This window comes from Geotrypetes seraphini, chromosome 2 (assembly GCF_902459505.1).
Source record: "Geotrypetes seraphini chromosome 2, aGeoSer1.1, whole genome shotgun sequence".
Classification (NCBI taxonomy): Eukaryota; Metazoa; Chordata; class Amphibia; order Gymnophiona; family Dermophiidae; genus Geotrypetes; species Geotrypetes seraphini.
The window spans coordinates 375,762,634-375,782,866 of NC_047085.1; the positions used below are offsets into that span (position 1 = coordinate 375,762,634).

General features: G+C 41.2%; 1 protein-coding gene across 4 annotated transcripts in view; it reads right to left on the reverse strand.

Moving 5' to 3' along the window:
- PTPN3 (protein tyrosine phosphatase non-receptor type 3) overlaps nt 1-20,233 on the reverse strand; it is a 710,747-nt gene that overhangs the window by 237,283 nt on the left and 453,231 nt on the right. For all 4 annotated transcript variants that reach the window (XM_033930629.1, XM_033930631.1, XM_033930630.1 and 1 more), the window contains 2 exons: nt 10,093-10,227; nt 7,244-7,420 (listed from right to left, as the gene is read on the reverse strand). In XM_033930629.1, coding sequence (XP_033786520.1) covers nt 7,244-7,420; nt 10,093-10,227 — 312 coding nt within the window. The remainder of the gene's footprint in view (nt 1-7,243; nt 7,421-10,092; nt 10,228-20,233) is intronic.

A 20,233-nucleotide genomic window follows, 5' to 3' on the forward strand; every position in this document is an offset into this window, starting at 1 on the left:
TCATGTGATCAAAGATTGGTGGAACAGAATAACTTAACCCTATCATTCCCAACTCTGAAAGGTATAAAATACAAAACGCACCACAGCAAATCATTTAAATACCAAACACCAAAAGTATGGAAGTCACTTCCATTGATATTCACACAACCAATGTATACAATCAGTTTTGAGGAAACCTAAAAAATATGTTTTTTAAAGAAATCTCTACCGGCAACTGAAAGCAACCCAAACAAAAATTAGAAGCCAAGAGGAGCAAAGACATTTGCTCAGAATCAGGCTCCTGTCTGATATACTACCCACACTGCTGTAACATGTTGACAACTCTAAGTAATATGTACAACTTATGTTAAGAATCATCTCCTATATGCCGTATTATCCTATTCTGCTGTATAATGTTGATAATGCCAGGAAATATGTATAACTCTTTGTAACATGCTTAGTCTACATACTAATATGTAAGTATTCTGCTGCTTGTAACTCGCCTAGAACTCTGATTTGTGAGGATTCGGTAGGATATAAGACTGAACATAGCATATGTCTTGGTAAATGCCTACAGAATACTGCTCATCATAACTGACTGTGTGAATGAGCAAGTCAGAGTATATTAACAACTCTGTCAACTGGTTATCACTTCAGAGTAGATACAAAAAAAGTAATAAGACATCTCACACAAGATTTTCACACATACAGAATAAAATTGGAATATCTTGGCCAAATTCACTTTTCTAGGTTGTTCCAATATCCATCAATTTTTTTGTATTCTGTTTCCACAAATATACTCTCTAAGGACTTAGGGCTAGATTCACTAACCTGCCCGAATCAGAACAATCCATTTCCAATTCGGGCAGGTCCGACTGATTCACAAATTAGTCGCATTCAAATGGGGGCGATCGGAGAACGCCCCCATTTACGAGCAGGGATCCCCACTCTACTCTGATCTCTCCTGCCTGCCCTGCTCTGCCCCAATCTCTCCTGCCTGCTCGCCGGACTCTCCTGCTCTATGCCACCGTTCCCTGCAATGCAAGCCCATGGTTTTAAAGCGGGCCTGCACTGTAGGGAATGGTGGAGTGAGCCGGAGAGTTTGGCGAGTAGGCAGGAGAGATCGGGGCAGAGCAGGGCAGGCAGGAGAGCCTACACTAGCTCCACTCACTGGCCCGACACATGCCTTGACACCCCCCATCCCCGATCAAGCACAGCCAGGCCACTGGCCCAACCACCTCACCCACAACCAGCCCACCTCAGGTCGGCCCAACTGCTGCCCCACACACTTGTTCAATGGTTGGGAGCAGGAGGGGTGCCTGGTCCCTCCTGCTCCTTAGGGCAAGGCTCCCTCCATCTTCGGGAGCAGGTGGACTGCTTCCCCAGCCGCCGCAGCGCAATAGCGGTCTTAGGCCCCATCCCGGCTCATCATCTGATGCACAAGGAGGGGCCTAAGGCACTGATTGGCTGAGGTGCCTCCCTTGGGAGGGGCCTGTGGCACCTCAGCCAATCAGGGACTTCCTTAGGGAGGAGTCTAAGGAAGTCCCTGACTGGCCATAAACAAACAGCCAATCAGGGCCTTAGGCCCCTCCCCGTGCATCAGATGATGCACCAGGGCGTGGCCTAAGGCCAGTATCGTGGCAGAGTGGCAGAAGCAGGAGGACTTTGCGCTTCCTCCTGCTCCTGAAGATATCACAGAGGCCTAAGGAGCAGGAGGGAGCGGGCACCCCTCCTGCTCCCAACATTTTTAAAGATACGGGGAGGGATGTTGGTCCTGCCTGCCCGACTATGGGTGGGCTGGTCGGAGGATCAGGCCTACGGAGAAGGGACTGGGCACCCTTCCTGCTCCCAACATTTTTAAAGGTACGGGGAGGGAGGTTGGTACGGCCAGCCCGGCCACGGGTGGGCCGGTCGGGGGTGCGGTGGGCTGGTGGGGGGATCGGCCCTATGAAGCAGGAGGGACTAAGCACCCCTCCTGCTCCCAACTTTTACGTATGGGGGGGGTGTCGGGCCGGGGGGTGGGCACTTTTTTATTCTCCTGCTCTCTGCTGCCCTTCCCCGCAGTGCAGCCCCACTTTAAAACCATAGGCTCACACTGTGGGAAAGGGTGGCAGAGAGCAGGAGAGTCATGGCAGGCAGAGAGCAGTGGAGTTTTTTTACACAAGCGACTGGTCCTCACCAGTTGCTTGTTCTTGATCAGCCAGCCAGTCGGTGTATCAGGAGAAAAGTTTAGTGAATTACGTCCCTGCCTACTTTGCATGCGTTTCCCCTCATTTGCATGCACAGATTTGAAGCGGATCACAGGACAGGTTTTTGAATCGGGCCGGAGGGAAATCTGCTCGCTAAGGGCTTGCAAACCGATCAGTACACGATCGGTTTGGTTTGTGAATCTAGCCCTTAATATCACTTGTCTTCAACCTTAACAACTTCTCTGTCTCAGCAACTGTCACTCCTTTATTTATTTAATCAATTTTTTATACCATTCTCCCAGGGGAGCTCAGAACAGTTTACATGAATTTATTCAGGTACTCAAGCCTTTTTCCTTGTCTGTCTCGGCAAGCTCACAGTCTATCTAATATACTGGGGGTAATGGAGGGATTAAGTGACTTACCCAGGGTCACACAGAGCAGTGTGGGTTTGAACCCACAATCTCAGGGTGCTGAGGTTGTAGCTTTAACCACTGTCTCCAGTTATAACTTTGCGCTGGTAGCAAAAATGCTCAATGGCTTAACCCCTTATCAGCATTGGACTTAAATTCCAAAAAGTATAGCTTAAACAGGGGAAAAACGCCTTAGAAGCTTACAGGGCTAACGCTCTGGAGCTATGAAGGGGAGCTTAAATTGCTCTTTAACTCCCCTCCAGTATTCTATCATTGGCGAAACAACCCATCAGATATATTGTGAAAGATAGTTCAAAAACAAGCAGCACTTATCTTTGCCTCAACATGGCTTCAGCTTCCTCATTAAATCAATATAAGCCGATGATTTCTTCAGGGCTCTTAAGTGTTAAAAACTCAGCAGATCATGAAAAGTTGGTCATCGTCAGCTTATATTGATTTAATGAGGAAGCTGAAGCAATTTAAGCTCCCCTTCAGTTTGCCCTGTAAGCTTCTGAGGTGTTTTTCCCCTGTTTAAGCTATACTTTTTGGGATTTAAATCCAATGCTAATAATGAGTTAAGCCATTGAGCATTTTTGCTACCAGTGCAAAGTTATAACTGGAGGTATAACATCTGATCTATATGTATATTTCTCTCCAGTTCCTCTTTTTTGTTGTTGCTTTAACCACTGTGCCACACTATCCCCCAAGCCATCACTTGAAAGACTGTGGACAGCCCAGTGCCGATATTCAGGGGCAATTCACAACTACTGTGTGGTTTCAGTCCATAGAAGCTTTCTGTAGGAAACAAGTTTTAATCAGCCAGCCACCAAGTCCATGAGTCTACTATGAGTTAGAATTAGAATGAATCATTGATTAAATGCATGTTTATGTTTGATTTATAATCAATGTTCTATTCGTGAACTATTGAGAACTTTGGATCGTGCGGTATAGAAATTTGTAAATAAGTAAATCTAGTTGCTACACAAAACATGCCCTGATACTATCCAATGTGTTGGGGGGGAGGGGTGCATCCATCAGCGTCCAAACTGTAAATTTTCTGCAGCAATCAACTTCAAAAAGAGTACAGCAGGTGCTTCCACTAACTTGCCCTCTTAAGTAAAAAAACAAAAGACTATTTCATTGGTATTAAGACAGAATTATCTAAACTCACACAAGCCTGCCAGTCTGTGACATTAAAAGGGTGGTCTGTAGGATACACACATTCTACAGGAGTTAGTAAATTAGACTCGGTAGATGGGGAACAGATCGAAGAATGCTATCATGCCACTGTACCGGGCCATGGTGCGCCCTCACTTGGAGTACATGAAGATAGACACGGTACTACTCGAAAGGGTCCAGAGAAGAGCGACTAAAATGTTTAAGGGGCTGGAGGAGTTGCCGTACAGTGAGAGATTGGAGAAACTGGGCCTCTTCTCCCTTGAAAAGAGGAGACAGAGGGGACATGATCGAAACATTCAAGATACTGAAGGGAATAGACTTAGTAGATAAAGACAGGTTGTTCATCCTCTCCAAGGTAGAGAGAACGAGAAGGCACTCTCTAAAGTTAAAAGGGGATAGATTCCAGAAGTTCTTCTTCACCCAAAGTGGTAGAAAACTGGAACGCTCTTCCGGAGTCTGTTAAAGGGAAACACCCTCCAGGGACTCAAGACAAAGTTGGGCAAGTTCCAGCTCAACTGGAAAGTACGCAGGTGAGGCTGAGCTCATTAGAGCACTGGTCTTTGATCTGGGGGTCGCCGCAGGAGCGGACTTGCTGGGCACGATGGCCCACTGGTCTGACCCAGCAGCGGCAATTCTTATATGCCTAGATTACCTAAAGTCCTCATTAGCTTCCTCAAAGTTCTCAGGTATACTGGCCTTATACTCAAACATGAAAACCACATTTTTAATCCATACACATTGTGGTGACACTGTGTTATGATTCATTGTAACACAATACAAGAAAGAATGCCAAAAAATGCAGGAGAATGAAACCACTTATCTCTCTTTTATCTAATAAGAACATTTAGTTTTTCACTCTAATGCTAAACTGTTTTTCTTTTCTCATAATTATGTATCCTACTTTACATAGAGGACAGGTTTGTGGATTGTATGATTACTGGAAAATAATATTAATAAAAACACAGAAGGTTAAGTTATACTTATTTTTATTTGAAATGAAAGAAAAGAGGTTGGACTTAAGATCCAATAACTGTGGTACACACACTCTTGCTAGTGTTTTGCATTCCCAGTTTAGCCACTGTTATCTAAACACCCTGTTGATTGGAGCATTACAAAGGCTCACATAAGAGGGCATTTTTATTTGAAGTTCAGCTATACCTGCTGGTCAAGTTCCCCTGGTCCTGCTGTGTGTGATGCACATGAGCTAGTATGCAGCATAAAATCCTGGTTTGCACCATCTGATAGCAGTGGTGTAGCCAAGCAGACAATTTAGGATAGGTACCTGGACTTCAGTAAAGCTTTTGACAGTGTCCCACACCGCAGGCTGCTAAGCAAGATGGAATCGATGGGGTTAGGAGAGACACTAACTGCATGGGTCAATGATTGGCTGAGTGGCAGACTTCAGAGGGTGGTGGTTAATGGTACCCTCTCTAAAACATCGGAGGTGACCAGTGGAGTGCCGCAGGGCTCGGTCCTGGGTCCACTCCTATTCAACATATTCATAGGGGATCTGACTCAAGGACTTCAAGGTAAAATAACACTATTCGCCGATGATGCCAAACTATGTAATATAGTAAGTGAATGCAGTTTACAGAATTATATGGCGCAGGACCTGCTTACATTGGAAAGTTGGTCCTCAACCTGGCAGCTAGGCTTCAATGCTAAGAAATGTAAGGTCATGAACCTCGGAAGCGGAAATCCATGCAGGACGTACTTCTTGAACGTAGAAACTGTAACTAGGACTTCAGCAGAACGAGATTTAGGAGTAATCATCAGTGCAGACATGAGAACAGCCAATCAAGTGGAGAAGGCTTCATCTAAAGCAAGGCAGATATTGGGTTGTATCAATAGAAGTTTCGTCAACCGAAAGCCTGAAGTCATAATGCTGTTGTACAGGGCCATGGTGAGACCTCATCTGGAGTACTGTGTGCAATTCTGGAGGCCACATTACAGTAAAGATGTGCACAGAATTGAATCGGTTCAGCGGACAGCCACCAGGATGATCTCGGGGCTCAAGGTTTCTCGTACGAAGAGAGACTGAACAAATTGCAGCTCTACACTCTCGAGGAACGTAGGGAGAGGGGAGACATGATCGAAACATTTAAGTACCTCACGGGACGTGTCGAAGTGGAAGATGATATTTTCTTTCTCAAGGGACCCTCGGCCACAAGAGGGCACCCGCTCAAACTCAGGGGCGGAAAATTTCATGGCGACACCAGAAAGTATTTCTTCACAGAGAGAGTGGTTGATCATTGGAACAAGCTTCCAGTGCAGGTGATCGAGGCAGACAGCGTGCCAGACTTTAAGAATAAATGGGATACCCATGTGGGATCCCTACGAGGGTCAAGATAAGGAAATTGGGTCATTAGGGCATAGACAGGGGATGGGTAAGCAGAGTGGGCAGACTTGATGGGCTGTAGCCCTTTTCTGCCGTCATCTTTTATGTTTCTATGTTTCCCTGCTGAAAGAATTTATATCTTGGGCAGCCACTGGCATGGTCCCAAAGCTGCCGCCACTGCCATCCTCCTTACCCATATGCTAAGTTTTGTGCAATCATGAAAAATAAGCATGCGCGTGACAGAGGGAGGAGGAAGGCCTGTGGCCACGGCTTTGGGACAGTGTCAGCAGTTGCCCAACATATAAACTCTTTTGGCAGGGAGGATGTCCTCGGCTGGCAGGGTTTGAGAATTGCTGATTACCACAGCAAAGGAGATGAAATTTTGGGTCCACCTGTGGATACGTCACTGTAAGATGTGCTCCTGATGCAAGTGAGTGACATGCATCATGGGGTAGGAAAAACTTAGGTTACTTTGAACACAAGCCTGTGAAAACTAAGTTCAAGCTGAGTTGTAAAACTAGTAGAACACCCTTGAGAATTAAATGCCTAGGGTTTCATTTTCCCTATACAGTATAAAACTTATATATAATTCCAAGAATAAATTAGCCACTGTTGCTGAGATTTCAAAAGTATACTCTGGCTAACCCTGCACTAAGGTTTTGCAGAAGCAGAGTTTGTGTATGTTGTTGTTGGTGGTGGTGGTGGTGGAGGAGGGAGCTGGCAATTTCAAACTTGACCAGGTACATAATTTACTACTTTGAAACCATGAATTTTTGAGGTCAACTTTCATAATTTCCCTTTTAAAACTTCCCACTGCTATGAATGCACTGAATACATTGGACTTCTTGCCAGGAAACTGCTTGTGTATATTTGAGAATACAACGTATATGTGCTATATTCTAACCTTGCCCAAAATGCACTGTTCTGTGGAACTCTGTATATATTTTTAGCTGGACAAAGGGAGAGCAATCTTCAAACAGCTCTTTAATCCAGAATAAAACAGCATTTACCCAGGTAAATGGTTCTTTCAGAATTGTCTTCTCCCTATGCAAATACATTTTATGTATGCCCCTCCCTCTCAAAACAGAATAGCTGGCAGAAAAATAAAAGAGCACTATATCTGTAGTGGAATTCATATGCATGCTTACCTTCTACTTGAATTGCGATTCTGGAAGATCTCCAAATCACTATCCTTTGAGGTTTGCGAGCCCTTGTATGTATAGAACACATCTTCCGTCTCAGTAATGTAAGTCATCTCATTGGCCAGGTTATCTGCAGATGAATGGCGTGGTTTTCGAATCTCATGACGTAACCTGGGACTCCGCCTGATGGGGAATGGTGCAGAACACAACTTTTCATATTTGAACTCCTTTGAAAAATGTACTTTTGGAGGAGAAGGGGGATAATCTAATAATAACTTTTATATGCTTGGCATATTTGTAACTTGTGTTAGAAAACCCCCCCAGAAATCTACTATCAATAAACCAACACTGGATTCCAGCTTTCTGTCAATACAAAACATTTGAATCATCTCAGCTAACTATGAGAGCGTGTTTGGATCAAGCGATCAAGCAAGATTTTTAACTGGTCAATTTAAGGCAGCTAGACTGGTCAGCACTAGAGTCTATAGGCATTCTGTAATATGTAAGACAGTAAAGCACAGCTGAGACATTTCCTGCCCCAGGCCGTTTGGTAGAAAGCACTCTAAGAGAAGTTCCTTGAACTCATACTCATAATTAATAGATAAATGAATATATAAGAACTATACAACAGACTTGTATAGACTGTCACCAATCCTCCCAAAACCCACAATAATTACCAATGCTATGCACCCTTCCAAAAGGACACATGTCTCAAAAGAAACAAGTGCCTCAAATTACAGACCTAACAGATGCCACAAAAATGGCTGAGGTGTCGTCATGGAACTTCACCTATGAGCAGATACTACTCTGATAACAGTTCTATAATTAACTCATGTGACAATCAATTCACAGAACACGATTCTGATCCTACAGAACACAAACAGATCCTCAATCACATCAGAGCCAATTAAAAATATTGATTCAAAAGAAAACAAAGCTTCATCAGTCTGATCAAATAGAATATCCTCTGCAATGGGAATGCCTGGGCTTTAGTCACTTCAAAAGGGGCCCTAACAGTAGATATTCTCTCCACTGTGGATTCTTGCTTAAAAGCATACGGTTTGTGCTTCTATTTTCAAATATTCGTAACTTTTCCAGCTAATTAGTAGTTCTATGAGGGTACATAAAATTCACATTTATCTGTGCTTTCACACCACTAGAATGCCTTTTCTGGTGGAATAAAATATATACGTTTGATTTCATGGAATGCATGTTTTTCCTGCAACTGCCAGGTGAAGCCAGGGGCCAGAATAAAGTGTTTGTTTTGTCATTTCCGACTGGAACTCATTACCTGCATGCCCTATTAGGCAGTTACCTTGCTAGAATAAAGTCCTGAAGGGTCCCTTAGTAGCAAGGGACACGCTGGAGTCATCTCCATCCCTTCTACTTTGCAGCACCGTATGCCTGGAACAAACTGCCCGACTGGCAGTATTCAAATCCAGACACAAAGCCCACTTCTTTGAAGCTGCTTTCAATTCCAAACTCCAACCCACCTGCTAAGCACCCGGAATGGGGGAGACCACAGGAGCCCTGGCCTCCCCCAAAATGGCAATCAGCAGTACGGCTCTCCTGACTCCCCCACCTACCACCAACCCACTGCTGTAATGTAAATCTTTGGGCAGCCGGCAGCGCAATGAAACCATTCTCCCGCCGTCCCCTGCCCCAGGGATTGTAAGCTCTTTTAAGCAGAGACTTTCTCTTATATGCTTTGTTGCACAGCGCTGCATTTGTCTAGTAGCACTACAGAAAATGATAAGTAGTGGTAGTAGTATATACATTTGTTTCACTTAGGAATCATCCACACAGAAAAGGCACAAAGACTGAGTGAAAGACACAGGAGGGGTATGAAAGTAATAGGAGTTCTGTGCAGGCCAACATTTTTCCACTTTGATTAGTTTTCCATGTTCACAGGATTTTCATATTATTTAGATTTTTATATTTTGATTCAACTTTGGGACTAATGTCAACAATAGTGTGCACTATTGACCAAGTAAGAAAGCAAAGATACTTACCTGTAGCAAGTGTTCTCCAAGAACAGCTTACATATATTCTCACATGTGGGTGACGTTATCCATGAAACCCAGTTCAGACACTACCGAGTGCACAGTCATTTAAAATGTTTCGGCAGTGCCCATAACACATGTATGCTAGTGCCTTCCGACCCAACATTGGCTTACAGGACCATCAGTTTAGTAACAAAGCTAAGAAACCAACTAGAAGAGGTATATGGGTTATGAGAATATATGCTTGCTAACCTCCAAGAACGTCTGTGACAGGTGAATATCTTTGCTTTCTCCAAGGACCAGGAAGCCATCCCATCCCTTGTATCATTTTTGTTGCCCTTCTCTGTACCTTTTCTAATTCCGCTATATCTTTTTTGAGATGCGGCAACTAGAATTGCAGTGAACTTGGCAATGCCCGTAACAGGTTCCATGGATGACATCACCCACATGTGAGAATATATGCTTGCTTATCCTTTGAGAAAAGGATTCTTCCTTTGCTATTTTGGGTTAAAATAATATGAAATGGCAAGGGAAATGCAAAGAAGTGCACATCCATAGTATTTCTTCAGTGTTTATCCCAAAAACATTTGTTTAAATGTTTTTGCATTAGGGGCTGCTGTACTGGTATAATCAGCAATTTTATTTATATGTCAAGAGGGGGGGAGGGGGAGAAAGAGAGAAGAGGTAAATTTAACATAACAAAGTTCTGGCCAGATTCATAAGAGAGTGTTTTAATTAAAAAAAAAACATCAGGAAACTAAAAATAAGTCCAAAAATCACTCAATGCATTTTTCTATATTCAATATCATAATATATGGCTGTATCAACACGAAAAGATTCATCTTCACATACCAGTTTGGCGTAATTGGTGGAGAACGAGAAGGGAGGCTTTTGGTCTCTAGATGTTCAACAGACAAAGATCTCTTCAAATTACTGTTCCACACCATTCCACCAATCACCTTCCTGCAGACCTGACTGCTGACTGACCTTAAAGAAAGAAAATTAATTGTCACCAGGTTCACATGGGGATGGGGGAGAAAGGGGAAATCATCTTTAAGAAAATGGCCTTCAGAATTTGGATTCAATCTGTTCTAACTGAAGCACTCAGAGTCAGACATGTTTTACAATAACTCACCAAGGGGGCAGGTGGTATGGAGAGAGAGAAAGGAAGGAAATATGCTTAAATGAATCTAGCAGAAATCATTTGGATTATTCATTCATATCAAAATTACATTCCTCAATTATATTAGGATAATAGAACTGTCTTTCTTCCCTCCGTTTTCAAATTAGACTCCCAAGCTTCATAATAGATACAATAAGCCTTTATCAAATTATTTTACTGCTGACATTAACCTGTTTTATTAAACTAATGAAATTGGCTCTTTGCTAGTTATCTATGAAGGACTGACAAAATACAAAAAATTATGACAAAAAAAAAAATTTCCTTTTAGCCACATTAAAGCTGCAGCTTGAGCTGTAATGGTATATCTATTATCCCAAGTACTGTTTGCTGGTTACTGTGTAATTATGTATCCATATCAGCATCTTGATTTATATAAAAAAAAAAAATGAGACATTGAATACACAAATCACAAAATGTTACATAGTAGATCTTTTAAAAATTGGAGCTGGAGGGACAACTAAGGAGGATAAAACAGGAGAGTCAAATCCACAAACACAAGATCGCAAAACAAGAAGTGGAAATGTCCTATACAGACTGGTGGACTCAAATGTATTACAAAAATGTCCTTTTATTCATCCAAAAGAAACTCAATGACTCAACGTGTACATGTTTCAGCCAAGATGGCCTGCCTCAGAAGTCTGAAAGTCTCATGGTTGATATGAATAAATTGGTCCACAAAAGAACACACTCAAATCATGAGAGCAGAATAATGGATTGTTAGAATCTTTGAAGTGAATGCTGGGTCAAGTCAATTTCATCCCAATTTATTCATATCATAGAAACATAGAAAATGACGGCAGAAAAGGGCCACGGCCCATCTAGTCTGCCCACACTAATGGCCCACCACCTAACTACCTCCATGAAGAGATCCCACATGCCAATCCCATCTTTTCTTAAAATCTGGCACGCTGCTGACCTCAATTACCTGTTGTGGAAGATTATTCCAGCAGTCAACCACCCTTTCGGTGAAGACATATTTTCTGGTGTCGCCATGAAATTTCCCACCCGATTTTCAAGGGTGGGAAAAGACCGTCCTACAATAAAGCACCCAGCTATACAGAGAGTAGTTGAATATCAACCACGAGACTTTCAAGACTCCTGAGGCAGGCCATCTTGGATGAAACATGTACATGTCAAGCCACTGATTTTCTTTTGGATGAATAAAAGGACATGGTCTGCGCATGCGTCGAGATCGCTAAAGAGCGATCCAGGCGGTAGGTTGGGGGCGTGATTCCGATTGCCCTTATTTGCATGAGGGCGATTCTTGAATCAGCCCTCCCGGATACAGATTGGATTTCTCATGGATCAGATCTGTGCCCTTAGTGAACCTAGGCCTCAGTAAGAAGAGCCATATTAAAGTATGTCTCAGAAGGATAACAGTAGATATGTGGGTGGCTATAGGGAATGATACGAGGAAAGGTTGCCTGTTTCAGTGTAGTGGGGTGGGTGAGTGTGAAAGGGCTGTTGGGTAGACAATGAAAAGACCGTCCTACAATAAAGCACCCAGCTATACAGAGAGTAGTTGAATATCACCACTATTCAACAAAAAAGGAAGGAGAGGTCCAACCTTATCTGCAGAAAAAACCAACCAGGAACAAACAAAAACCAACTGCAGATGTGTACAAGATGCAGGCAGAATTTATTGTGACAAATATAAATTTATAAAAACCTTTTTCCCCAAACAAGGGACCCGACACGGTCCGTGTTTCGGACAAACCTTCGTCAGGGGTCCAATATGCAAAAAGGTTTGAAAAATATGCCACAAAAAATATGGAATAAAAAATCATAAACCAAAAGGTCCAATGTGCCGAGAATCGCCAACTCCTGTAAAGCTTTACAGGAGTTGGCGATTCTCGGCACATTGGACCTTTTGGTTTATGATTTTTTATTCCATATTTTTTGTGGCATATTTTTCAAACCTTTTTGCATATTGGACCCCTGACGAAGGTTTGTCCGAAACACGGACCGTGTCGGGTCCCTTGTTTGGGAAAAAGGTTTTTATAAATTTATATTTGTCACAATAAATTCTGCCTGCATCTTGTACACATCTGCAGTTGGTTTTTGTTTATCACCACTATTCAAACATTTGCTTACAGGCAGCACTGTTAACTATACAAGTGTTGAATATACTGTTATGGGTGCACTGGTTTTTTTGGTTTTTTTTTAAACTCCACCACCATCCCCCTCCACTTACACTTTTTCAAAGACAATGTGTTATTTTATTTTCTTTCCCTACTTGTTTATGAATTATCTTTAATCTTACTTATTGTTATGCCTTTTTTCTTTGTCTTATAACATTTCTGTCATTTTAAATTTCGCCAGAATTCTATTGTTTAACGGTCTCCTCTTATGCATTTACTCTTTGTTCTTCTCTCTTCTATCTACCAAAGAATTTAATTCAATGCTGTCTTGTTAAAATGTTCATTTCTATTCCCTCTTCTATCTTTATTTTAATTAATTTATTAATCTCCAGGTACTTTAGTTAGATTGTGAGCCTTCGGGACAGAAAGGGAATTTTTTTAAGTACCTTTATTATTTTCTTATTTTTAATTTTAATGTATATTTTCTGTAAACCGCTTAGAACTTAACGGATGTAGCGGTATATAAGAAATAAATTACATTACATTACATAATAATTTTCAGTCTTTGTCTTCTGGGACTCACTCACAGGGTATAAAATTATACTCAAATAATTATATATACAGGAAATAAGAGAAAAAAATCTATTCCTTCCTAAAACACCACTCTTTAATACTCTTCTTTAAATATAACTTTGTCAAGGAGAAATGGCAGTGAAAGTCCTCTTCCTTGTCTTTACTATGTCTATATTCTCAAAGGGGAAGGAGCCTCAGATCCCCGTGCGTGGAGACATGTGTTAACTGAACAACTGCACTAGAAAGGGAAAAATCCTCACCCCCCTCCTGCCTGATAAAGTTTGTTCAATGCTAACTCATACTTCAAGTGTGTTTCTTCAAGTTTTTTTAGATGGAAGCTAGCTGGCGTTTCGCTATGCGGCTGGGTCAGGGAAATGGACTTCTCGGCGTTATTTCTCACGTACGAGCGTGAGACGTAATGCCGAGAAGTTCATTGCCTGACGCAGCCGCCTAGCGAAACGCTAGCTAGCTTCAATTCTAAGTAACCACTATCTAGTCAGATTTTAAGGATATTCATACTGACAATGTAAGCAAAATATATCTCACTCAAAAATTCTTTATGGGTATCATGAAAACCCAGCTGGCTAGATAAACTAAAAGATGCCTCTTCCACTTCAAAAATACTTACAGCAGTATTCTGACACAGTCTAACTGTTTCTTGCATATTTAGGGATTTCACTAAATCCCTTTATTATTCACTGAAATAAGGAGGCACTTGTATTATGAGTGTATATATCTATTTAGTATTCAGTGAAAGCATTTGGAAAACAGCATGAGATAGCCTCAAACCTTGTTTCCTTTTGCCAAGCAGTACACCTGGAAAACATTTATTTATTTATTTAACTGTACAAGATAAAGACAGATTTGTTTATCCTGATACCACAGCCTGGCTTCTTCTATCAAAAGTGTTATGTTCCTCAACCTGTTTTCTCAAGAGAAAGTTAGCTAAGACACTGACATACAAGTACCACAATTCCAGGAATGTGCAGGAATATTTTGTAAATGAATACAGCTAGCTTAAAGGGTTACAGTAATCAGATCCCACAATACTAATGTGCAGATGGGTGGCTCAGTTAAGCACAATAGAACAAGCACAACATAAAAAACAGGGGCTATGGTTCATGCTACCTAATACTTTTTTCACACACAACTCTTTAAATTTCTGATCTAATTTTCAAGCATTCAGTTTTGCTTATTCTAGCTTCAATCCCTCTTCTTTTTTTATACAGCAACAGTACCTGGAAGTTAAACACAGGTTAAGTTTTTTTTTTTATTATGGTCTCAAAAAATACCAATACCAGATCCAAACCTATTCCTATGCATCAGCCCTTTAATCCCCGTATTAGCTAAGAAGAACACTTTTCAATGGGATTAGCTACTGCAGGATTTTTCAACTTCCACTTAGTCTGAATGCAAACAGTAGTGAGCCCTGTATCAAAGATCAGCAAACCTTTTCAGCCTCTGTGTCAAAAGTGAAAACAACCCTTTTTTTTTAATTCTTTATTTAAATTTTAAACATTTTGGACATATTTATCAGTCAAATAAGAGAAAATACAGTGTTAACAGAAATATTCCTTATAAGAATTAACTTCTTATGGACATTTAAACAATGAAATAATAAACCCCAAAGTATGATTAGTCCTCAATAACTGGAGGAGGAGTTGTAAATAGACTGAAAAATTAGGAGGTAACTTTTAACAAGAAAAAAATAAAATGGAGCTAGTAGGTGTCAGAACATAACCTCTCTGAGCTTATACTGGGATGAAACAGGTTCACGCAGTAGTTACAGACTGCCCTTGGGCAGAAATAAATCTAGAGAGCTGTTGTGGTTCATAGAAAACATATTGATTATCTTTATAGACCGTAACGCATTTACAGGGGTACCTCAAGACAAATGTTGCGCCCAACTGCAATGCCTGGGGGTCTCAAAATGAGGAATTGTTTCCTTCTCTTTTGTGTAGTACGAGATACATCAGGGAGGGTATATCCTTACAACACTGGACATGAAAGGAACATCTTTATATTTGAAAAATAGTTTTAACATCTATTCCCTGTCTGACTCTATAGCGAACTGTTCCAGCAACGTAGCTGTACCCTGCACTTCAGTTTCCGACCTCTCTAAGAAATTAGTTAAATCCAAAGTATCAGCAGATACATTCTGATGGTTAGAATTTTGAGATTTAACTCTCCTAGGAAGGTAATACATTTTTGAGAGAGGTGGATATGAAGTTTCTGGAACCTTAAGAACTTCAGTTAAGTATTTTTTAAACATCTTGACCATCATCAGTCAGCTCTGCTCATTTCTTTAGATCTCTCCTCTGCATTTGATACCATTGATCATAATCTGCTATTATCACGTCTACATGAAATTGGTATAACAGGTCAAGTTATGGACTGATTCATTTCTTTTTTCTCAGAAAGATCATCTAAGGTCATTTTTAACGGTACATCATTTGAGTCTTTCACACATAAGCAAGGAATTCTGCAAGATTCCATCTTATTACCGTTGCTTTTTAATATCATGTCCCCTCTTCTAACTGTGGGCCAGTCCATTGGCTTTATTACATTCGCGTACACTGATGATGTGCAGTTAATCCACCCCTCGATCTTAATAACCCAGAGGAAGTAGTATCCATTAACCAGAAACTAGAGAAAATTGAAACATGGTTGGACACAAATAGGCTGTCCCTTAATATCAATAAATCAAAATGAATGATCTTTCCTTTCAAAGATGGATTGAAACTTGAATCTCTACCAATTAAAATTGTACCCACTTTAAAGTTGTTAGGAGTCACCTTTGACAGTAAATTTTCCTACCACTACCATATTGTCCAGAAATGCTTTCATTGTCTTAGAATGATTCGTTCTCTTTCAAAACTACTGGAACCAGCCTCCTTGAATACATTGATCCACTCTCTGGTAATTTCCTGCACAGATTGCTGTAACACCCTTTATAAGGGCATAACAAAAAAAGGAAATAAGACGCCTTCAGATTGTGCAGAACACAGCCATCAAAATTACATGTAACGCAAAAAAGTGTGATCATGTCTCACCTCTTTTGTTCAAAGCACACTGGTTACGCATTGAATATAGAATCAGCTACAAAATCTTACTTTTAACCTTTAAAATACGCTCAAGCAATCAACCAGAGTTCATTGACAGACTCTTAATCCCTTATAGTCCTTCTAAACCGCTTCATTCTATGTCACGGAATCTCCTTGTTGTACCATCTTTAAAGTCAATCAACACGTTGAGATCTAATAATTTCGCTGTCACTGCACCTTCTTCTCTGGAATTCATTGCCCAATCACTTACGCATCAAATCTGCATTAAATCAATTTAAATCTAAGTTAAAAACATTTTTGTTCCAGTATGCTTTTGGACAATAACTGTCCTTTTAAGGACTAAAACAAGGCTTTGTAGTTTTTACCCTCACCTATTGTTTTTTTTTCTTTTTTGTGCTATTTTCTCCAAAGATTGTAGTTCTTTGCCCTCCTTTTTCCCATTTGTTTGAAGTAACTCTATATGTTACATCATGTGTTCCACTAATATACCCTGGTATTATTTAGTATCTCTAATCTTTAATTTGTTTTTATGGTATTTTTTATTGTACACCGCCTAGAAATTTGATTAAGCGGTATAAAAAATTTTTAAAAAAATTGAAACTTGTCATGAGCTGATAAAGGAAACATTTTTGGAAAGTTTATAATCCAAAGATTACATTTCTTAGTGGCATTCTCCAGCATTTCTATCTTTTTTTTTTTTTTTAAATTCTTTATTCATTTTTGAAATCCAATACATAGTGCAATCAGATTAACAATCAACTAATATAATATACTGCACTTTATTCCAACAAATATATAAATATTTAACCCCCCACCCTGACCCTCCCTCCCGCTCCTCCTGGATGCGTACTGCATTTCTATCTTGAAATGAAGATTCCCACTGTCCTTAACCCAAGTTAAGGCCTGGGTCTCAACTGCTTTTAATCTGGAGTCATGTTTATCCACCTTACTCTCAAGACATGAAACTTTATTCTTTATATCCAAATTTTCTGATAAAACTGCTGTATAACGTTGTGGAAGTTGTTGGACTTGAGTTCCCAAAGTGAGTTGCAAACTTAAAATTGCCTCCCATAGATTTTCCATATTGAATACGTTTGGCCTTTGCATAGGCGCACGAAAAGAAAATCCAACGGAATCTGCAGTAAACAAACAGCAAGCAAAAACAAAAACAAAAACTGCAGTCCATGTGCAAGATGTAGGCACTGTTTATTACAATATTAATGCAGTATGGTAGATATACCACCTTATTACCAACCAGTGGCATAGGTACAACACTGCTCCCCAAGCTCTCTGTAGGAAACGATGTACCTGTGGCCACAGCAGCTTTCTCTTCCATCAGGGAAAAGAACTCCGGTAGCCTGCTGCAATCTCACTTTCCGAATGCTGCAACATTGTAAGAACAGCCTCCTCTGCCCTCCATCCAGAACCGTTGTCTGCACTCTGCTAGGTCGGGAAAGGAGCATCCTGGGCCAGTTCCTTCTCCATCTGCCATCCCATCGCCTTGGGATGAATCGGAGGACTATGCTCCTCCGGGGACAAGGTGGCGCCCTCGAGAGAGAGATCACACGTTCCAGCCTGCATGTCTTTCATTGCCAAGGATCCTCCTGGTTGCGGAAATCGGACTCCTCGCTTAAAGTAGGCGTTCATTAGCCCTGCCATTACAGCGAATTCATCTTTGATTTTCTTTTGACCATGTAGCGAGGTCAAGCAAAACTCTCTGCAGGAACTCTGCTGGTGTCTCCGTGGCTGTGTTCAAGCCGCCTCTTTGGTAAACTCTTCCTTCGTAACAGCCCCATTAATGATGCTACTGTGAAGATAAAAAGTTGTTTGTTTTTTTTTGGGGGGGGGCAGCTGCTCATATCCTGGTCACAAAGCTTCAAGACTGCTTGCTAGTTTTGATTTGCACTATTTTAAACCTTTCACTATTTTTCAGCTTGCTTTGCTTGAGTTGAAAACCCAATTTAGTTATCATAAATCTTCATTTGCAGATATCTAGGGATTGTTTCCCCCTATGTTACCATATATATTCAAATATAAACCGAGATTTTTGGCCAACAAAATGGCCCAATGAGGATTTCGGTTTATATTTGAGCCACCACCCGACCACCAGTGCTGCTGTCCTCTCTTTAATCCCTGATGATCACCACCAGTGCTGTCGTCACACACCTATCCCCCCCTCCCCCACTGAAGAACACTGTACCGCTAATCCTACCACCTCCAAAATGAGCGCTGTTGCCCTCCATGCACACACCCACCAGCACTGTAGTCACATGCCTACCCCACAGAACACCAGCGCCGCTATCCTGCCATCCCTAAGATGACCCATGACATTGCTCTCCATGTGCACCCCCTCCCCCCAGCTGAAATCATGCTTACCCATCAGCTGCTAAAGAAAAAAGCTGCTGCCGCAAATGTTAGGTGTTCGCTTGAGCATCTGTGCATGCTCAAGGCCTGCTAGCTCCTGCCCCCTCCGAGAATCTCCAAGCATCTCAGAGGGGTCGGGAACCAGCAAGCTTTAGCCCCAGGTACATTAGATAGATGGTGAGTCTGCCAGGACAGACAGGGAAAAAATGCTTGCGTACCTGAATAAATTCATGTAAACTGTTCTGAGCTCTCCTGGGAGAACGGTATAGAAAAATGAATGAATGTAACGTTTGACCTCTTTGCTAAAAAGACTATTCTTTTAGCAAACATAAGCACATAAGCATTGCCTCTGCCGAGTCAGACCATAGGTCCATCATGCCCAGCAGTCCGCTCCCGCGGCGGCCCCCCTTTTGCTTCAGAACCCAAGTTGAGGCCTGGACTTAGCTATCTGGTGCCAGTGAAGAATGTGGATTGTTATTGCCAATGCCCCTCCCCCCTTACAATTGATTATTGGCTCAGAACTGACCAATGAACTTAGCTCATATTAAAGAACCTTCTTAGAGCCAATCCAGGCAAGCACATATTATACATACAATGATTCATTTTCTGATTTTATCAATTAAGCAATTTTCTTCTCCATTGTTCAGTTAACTGTCCTCACTGCTTTCCTTTGGTTTTCCTTAACTTTTACCTGTCTTCGTTAACTTTTGTTTTGAACACTAAGCTCTTTGCTCTTACCATTTCCATTCCATACATACACATATAGTAGATGATGGCGGATAAATACCTCTATAATCCAACAAATCTGCCAAAAGATAAACTCATAGCATACTTGATCTTGATTTGTCCTTGCTGTTTTCGGGACACAGACCACAGAAGTATGCCCAGCACTGGCCTTGTCCTCCAACTATGGAAGCTGTTATCAAAGTCCTATTCTAGGCCATCCAGACCTATAAGGTTATGATCAGAGTACAGACCATAAAAGTCTGCTCAGTACAGACTTTGTTCCCAATTACTGGAATTACCATCTAAACACCACTACATTTATTTGGTTTCATTCTTTCCTTACAAGATTCCTTTATGTTTATCCCTTGCATTTTTGAATTCCATGACTATTTTCATCTCCCCCCACCTCCCTAGAAGAGCATTCCAGGTATATACAACCCTCTCCAGGTATATACCACCCTCTCCATGACATTATCTTTGAGCCGGCCCTCTGTCACCTTAATTCATGTCTTCTAGTTCTACCACATTATCTTGTCTGGAAAAGATAAGTTTGTAAAACACCTTTCAAATATTTGAATGTCTGTATCGTATCACCACTAACTCTCCTTTTCTTCAGGGTGTACATCTTCATGTCCTCAAGTCTCTCTTCATATTTTTTATTATTATTTTGTGCCGATATCCATAATGAATATGTATAAGAAATCTACATATAATGTGGATACTCAGAAAACCCCCACTGGCAGCTGGAACCCCAAGCCCAACTTGAGAAGCCCCATGCTAGAGGTTAGCTCTCTCTAGGTCCAGCACCCCAGTCTTAGTCTTAGTATGGTTCAAGTTCAGAGCTAAGATAATATTTAGAACTATCACCAACTTGTTAATATTCTTTTACATTTTCTCCATTCATTGGCTCCAGCTCCAGCTGGTTTACCCTTAAGTGAGCTCTTTCAATTAAAACAAGTGTTTAAAAAAACTTTGGGATTATACTTTCACACAGAGACATC